This window comes from Micropterus salmoides, unplaced genomic scaffold (assembly GCF_014851395.1).
Source record: "Micropterus salmoides isolate LMB-PRFRI ecotype aquatic unplaced genomic scaffold, ASM1485139v1 Ms_hic_scaffold_9, whole genome shotgun sequence".
NCBI classification, from domain to species: Eukaryota; Metazoa; Chordata; class Actinopteri; order Centrarchiformes; family Centrarchidae; genus Micropterus; species Micropterus salmoides.
In genome coordinates, this window is record NW_024044681.1 from 25,817,920 (window position 1) to 25,824,364 (window position 6,445).

The window sequence follows — 6,445 nt, forward strand, 5'->3', positions numbered from 1 at the left end:
GCTGCTGGACTACCGCGAGGTGAGTAGTACATTTCATCCCGAAGAGTGACTTGCAGGCTGACAGTGGGTTTAACGAAGAAGGAAAAAAATGCACAAATTGGTCAAAGAGTCACGCTTGAATAGAAGAAACACGTGGCTATCATGACTTCTCAAAAGGTCAGTAAGTGATGGTAACTAGCAAGTAATTTCATTGTGTAATATAAAGTGATGCTATAATTGCATTAAGCCTACACATGCAAAAAAGCCAATATCCTAGAAAAAAGAGAAATTATAAAAAATAAATCATATAGGCTACACACATAACAGGCTACCTGGCTAGACTTGCCTTTGGAGGACTGCAGTGTCATTAATTTAAATGTTCATGATTAGTCTTCATTAGGGGTTACATCTGAATACTTTCTGTAAAATGCTAGGGATATGTTGAATAATATTCATTTTGGTGCTTTGCATGTTTTTCATGTGCACAATGTCTTCCTTTGCTATTTCCAGCCACAGCCCTTTAGTAAAGTTTGATGCAGTTCTGATGCTTTTGGTTCTCATGATTCATGATTGAATTTGCAGCGTCACCCCTCTGCCAGTTAAATTGCTTCTCAAACTGTTGAAAACATTACAACATCTGAAGTCTCTGTCCAGAAGAGTGCAGTCCTAGGAACAGCTAAGATATTTCACAGAACCCTCAAAACTCCCAGGCCTCTGGTAGAGAACCCGAGCTTGAGGATGACACATACCACCCCGCAAAGCGGTGAGAGGGGGATAAAATAACTAGTTTTTGATTGATTGATTAATTAATTAATTAATTTGGAAAATATTTTTTCATTCCTATTTTATTATCCAGTTAGATAACAATAACTGGAATATTTTATAACCACTTACATGACACACGTGGTCCTCCATACTGGTTTGAAAAGTGATTTAAAAAAGAAAAACAGCAATAATTGTTTAAAACTCTGAGAGGAAATTTTATGTTTCAGTGGCTCTGCGTGTGGATGTCCTTTTGACCACTGGGGGAACTGCTCGGACTGAATTTCAAAAGAATTCATGAAATTAAAAGGAATTTCTCTGCTGAAGAGGAGATGAAACCCTTCAGGTCGCACTCAGGGCAACGTCAACCCCTTTCACTGAGCGTCTTTACTGACGTCAATTCTGTGCGACAGGCCTCGGCGTACAATACAGTACAGTTCTGCAGACAGAAGCTGGGAATGGGTGAGTCGCTGCTGAGGGCCATGGTATTGAAGTATTTGAACAGTCATTTACGGACTTGAAAGACTGATTTAAAGGCAAGCCGCACATTTCTCCTGCAGAGTCACGGTGTTTTACAACAGTACGTCTTTGACCGACTGGCACTTTTAGGATTTAAAGCTAGCAGGCTAATGTTAGCGAGCGGAGCCAGGCCCAAAGGAGAGTCGCATCTCGGAGTTGACTACATTGTTTTTGTCGGAGACGCCAGTTAGACTGCTAATGAGGCAGGTGTAATTGGGGACTCTTCTGTCATTTGCTCTGATTTATTCCAGCAACAAAACCAGCTCGACAGTTTTAGTAGCATATTAAACATTAGCATAGGCTGCAAACGCTAGCTAACTGCCTTAAAGCTAGCTAAGCACATTAAATAATGACTTCCAGGAGGACAGGCTATGCTGGTAGCATGGATTCCTCTCCATCAAATAGCGGCAGCAGCTCAGTCCACAGTGGGAGCCGTAAACAAAGTATCATCAACATTCCCGACAGGACCGGGGTAGAGTCCTGTTATGATCGCAAAGCAGACAAGGCTGGATACGGAGCTTCGCAGGGCAGCGTGACTGTAACGTCGCTGAAATCCCGTCTCGCCCCGACCATTCAAACTGCCATGTCCGCAGCAGTTGATACTCTTCTGGGCGAAGTGGTGCTTGTGCTCAATGAGACTCAGCAAGAGTTGCTACACAAGGAGCAAGAGAATGAAAGGCTCAAAGTGCGTCTCGAAGTGTCAGAGAGGGAGCTGAAGACTTTACAGGAATGCCTGTGTAGTGCTCAGAAGCTCATAGACCAGCTTCAGATCTCATACACAGGCCCTCAGACAATCAGTCAGTCAGTGTTCGCCCCATCGCTGTCTTCCATGGCTTCGATGGCTTCAGGCTTGGACAGGGACCACCAGAATTCCCGAAATGTGAACGGAGCCGGTGTTGACTTGGGTCTCGGTGGCTCTGTGGACGACTCGCTTCATGGGTTTGAGCCAAGAGATGACTACAAAATGTGCCAGCTTTCAATCCAACCTGATGGCTCTGTGACCAACCACGCTCTGGACTTTGCATCCAACACATCTCACATGTGCTCTGAATCCAGCAGGCAAGGTAAATATATACACAATGTGTGTTGTACGCTGTATATTCTGGGTTTCCTTTGCAAAAAACTTGAATGAGTCAGAACCTACTGTAAATGGACACATGGACTCATTTCTGTGTTTTCATATAGTGATGCTTCTACGTTAACCATCTCTTCATGTTACAATTTGTCTTTAGATGAGAGGCAGTCTCAGGGACCAGGTGGAGCATCCAGGTTTGAGATTAAAGAGGAGCAGGGACCAGGTTCAGGCTCTGGGCAGCCCAGCAGGAAGGAGCCTGGGTTGCGCAATGACAACAGAGTTGGGGATGGAGAGCGATCGTCCCACAATGTTGGTGACCTTGGCTATGTTCAAGTTGGAGGGGAGGGAGGTTCCCAGCGTGCCTTTACTCACCCTCTGCGTCACCAAAGACCTGTGCGCGAATGCGGTGGTGCCCTGCAGCAGGGCGGACTGGATGGACAGAAACAGTTGGCTAGGACTTCTGGAGCCGGGAGAGGAGACAGTGTTTCCCCGGGCAGAGCAGAGGACTCAGCAGGACCTTCAGCCCCTGACACAGCAGGGGACCCCTCTGGAGATCGGCCTCACCACTGCTTGGAGTGTGGAAAGACTTTCCGCCTCATCTCCAGCCTGAAGAAGCACATCCGCATCCACACTGGAGAGAAGCCCTACCCGTGTGGAGTCTGTGGCCGTCGCTTCCGCGAGTCAGGGGCGCTTAAAACCCACCTGCGCATACACACAGGTGAGAAGCCATACTCGTGCTCTGAGTGTGGAAACTGCTTCCGCCACCTGGACGGTTTGCGCAAACACAGGCGCACACACACCGGAGAGAAACCCTATGTGTGTGCCATCTGTGGGAAGCGCCTGAGCCGCCTGCAGCACCTCAAACACCACCAGCTCATCCACACCGGCGAGAGGCCGTGCTGCTGCCCCTTCTGCAATCGCAGCTTTAAGGAGCCTGCAGCGCTGCGGAAACACATCCGCACACACCGGGAGGAAGGCGGTCACATGGGAATTGGTGCCAGTGATGACACGGACCCAGACGCCATTGATGACATTAACAACCTTCATCCAGCAGCTCCGTCCCCTCAGATGAGGTTTGAGGAGTGGGGAGCTGAGGAGGATGAAAGCTCGGTAGTGGACTGTGTGTAGGGGATTGTTAAAGGAATAACTGTCTGTTGGCTCACCGTGAAACCTACTCCAGGTGAAAAACATGGAATAAGGTTTTTGTGTAGTTTGATGACGCATAAAGTCATCTCTGTTCCATACCGTTAGAGTGAATAATGAGGCTAAGTATAACCCTAGCCTGGGAGTTTCCGTTATATCTGACATTTTCATTTTAGATGAACACATATTTTTAAAGAATCCACTGCACATTCTTCAACAGCAAGTATTTGCATCCAGCAGCAGTAGCGTACGGATTGTTCCTGGTTTGCCAGCTGTCCAGCAATAATTTGGGAAATTAATGGCGGAAGTGGACACAAACTGATTCTCCACTTCAAAGTGAGTGTTCAAGGCACTTATATTGCACCTTGAACACTCAGTCAATCATCAACTGAGTCACTGCTGCTGCTGAGGTTCAATTGTTAAGATTCTAATAATTGAGGTTCTTGGGCAGACTGGTCAAATCAGATTCATTTCTCAAGTCATATCTTTAGCACACTGTTCGTGATTTGCAAGTGATCCGATCAGATTGAATTTGCTGTTGAATTAGCTTCAGTTACTATTTAGGCTGAGCTGCTCAGATAGATATAAATGAATCCATAGGGCTGGTTCATGCTTCATGTGTGGACAGACATACAGGAGTAAAGGCACATTATGTAGCTGGGAATTACAGACTAAACCAAATATCACAATATTTTTTGGCTCAGTTTTTTTGTCTGTGTAAAGTGATAATATTTAAGTAGGGGTGTTGCTTTCACACAACATGTATTAACTCAAATCTATGGTTATTAGAGTTGTCGTGCCCAAGAACATATCACATCTTCATTTCACTTAGCTGGAACAGCCTGTTAAACTGTGTCAAAATTAGGATCTTCACTTCACTGTATCTGTAACGGAAGCCAGGTAGGCTGTGCAGTGAGTTATCCTTACTCCCCGACACCTTAAGAGATGTGGTAGCGACAGACGCTAGCACCCATGGGTTTTAGCCTCCTTGTTAGTGCATCTGCCTCCCATTCCCGAGGTCGCGAGTTCGGATTGTGCTGTACACCAAACCTCGTGGCTGGTTACACATCCTTTAAGTGCAGAGGAAACAACGTAAATAATTTCTGTCTCCTGTCATGTGTTTATACTGATCTATCTCCCAGCGCCACTGCAGCATTAGAGAGGTTTTGCAGCACTTATGTAGTATGATTCAAGTTTGTGTTGGTGCACAATAGGACAGTCATAAACTAAAGAAGTTGTTCACCTGTAGTCACCTAGTTTCTTCTGCTAATCAATTAAGTTGAGAAAAAAAATATTTTTTCCAATATTTGTCCTGCTTCTAGTGGATGCAGTCACAGTAGGAAATCTAGTGTTTATGAAGGACCAAAGCCCATTTATGAATATTAGTTTAATACCACAGATGTCACCACTGTTTTCAAGGAATAATTACCTACAAAAAATACCATAAAAAGCACTAATTGACTGGTCAGTTGAGTCATTTAATTTAAGAGGGCAGCATGACCTTGCAGTCTACCCTAATGAGGACATTTTGACTGCATTTACACGGTCATGTGTGTCCTCATGAAGCATGGACCAGTCACTCTGCAGGGCCCTCATCAGTTACACAATCGTAATGTTTTCAGTCAAGCGGACGCTATGTTAAGAACATCTAATGCATCTAGCTGTACATGCATTTACTTGTTCACAAAGCTATCTGAAGAGGACATGGGCACAGTTAGTCAACAGCTCAAACACTGTTACTGTTTCTGGAGTCTGATTATCATCTGTCTCTAATGGACCATATCTTTAGCATTCTGGGGTTTTTTTTCTTTTCTTTTTTTTAAGCTGCTACTATATGTCTTGAAAGCCTCCCCCTTTCTGGACTTGTATTATTGTTACCAATAACTAGCGAACAGACTTTGGTGCTTGCATGTGCATATCTGTTCCTCTGCTGGCCACAATGCCTCCCTGCTTTTTCTGTAAATAAGAATGTAGTTTTAGCCATTTTATCTGGATTATTGAGGGTTAGCATTTGTGGAAAAGTGAATGTGCAACAATTACTACTTCTTTTTTTCTTAAACGTAATGTGCTTTGAAAACATCAGTATGCTAACATGCAATGTAATTATATATAATCTTATAAAATTTCCTTCCTGATGTTCTGCATCACGGTTTGACAGCAGAGCATTAATCTTTTCAGCCTTTTGAGCTATACTGTAGGTCTCTGGTGTCATTTCCCATGTATACTACTATAATGATCTCCATGTAACTATTCTATGTACATATACAAGTGTAAGTCATTTTGAACGGCACTCAAAATGTTAAATATCTGTTACTGTACACCCAGAAAACGGCTTGCCAAGGTAGTCTTTACCCCAGATAATCATATTTATTGTTTTTTGTATTACATACAGAGGGGGCCTTTGCATGTAGGTTTTAACTGAAATGGCATTCTTCCTTATGAAGTCAGTGTTAAATGTGAAATAAATTACTTTTTTATGCTTCTGTGTTTTAAGTATATTCCCCCTACATCTCATTCATCATGTTACCTACTGTAAATGTTACTATATTAAAGGGCCTTGTTTATACTTCTTTTCTTTCTGTTGCTGTTTGTTCGCTGTATGAAATGAAGAAGATGTTCCTTTTGAAAGAAATTATCTGTGTAACAGTTGGACACCAAACTTAAATGATTACCACAGTACAACTATGAACTGGATTGATAGTGTTAGCTCAAAGCTAAATCCACGAGTAAATCCTAATTTTAGATATCCTGTCTATCACTTCCGCTTTATGTCGGTTTGCTTCATTGTGTCATGACAGGAAAACCACATTAACCCTGGAGGAGAGTTTTCGCACTGATTGCCAAACAGATCGTGTAGGTGGTGTGGACACGCCCAAAAGACGGCTCCCTAATAACCCCTTACTCTTCTCCCAGTGCTAAGTAATGACAGCTGCGTTCATGCACACAGACTGCTATTACAGGTGTCCT

At 43.7% G+C, this 6,445-nt stretch overlaps 1 protein-coding gene across 1 annotated transcript; it reads left to right on the top strand.

Moving 5' to 3' along the window:
• The first annotated feature begins 1,017 nt into the window (after window positions 1-1,017).
• On the top strand, window positions 1,018-6,044 carry si:ch1073-224n8.1 (zinc finger protein 16-like). The gene is made up of 2 exons (XM_038708821.1): window positions 1,018-2,324; window positions 2,493-6,044. Exons 1-2 carry the CDS (start codon window positions 1,610-1,612, stop codon window positions 3,461-3,463), a joined length of 1,686 nt encoding a protein of 561 aa, XP_038564749.1. The 5' UTR covers window positions 1,018-1,609; the 3' UTR covers window positions 3,464-6,044.
• The last annotated feature ends 401 nt before the right edge of the window (window positions 6,045-6,445 follow it).

What these genes read in the sequence shown, in the direction of transcription:
- si:ch1073-224n8.1 (XM_038708821.1), top strand. Translation starts at nt 1,610, where the DNA reads ATGACTTCCAGGAGGACAGGCTATGCTGGTAGCATGGATTCCTCTCCA. An exon ending in CTCTGAATCCAGCAGGCAAG is followed by an intron (nt 2,325 to 2,492) that starts GTAAATATATAC and finishes ATTTGTCTTTAG; the next exon opens with ATGAGAGGCAGTCTCAGGGA.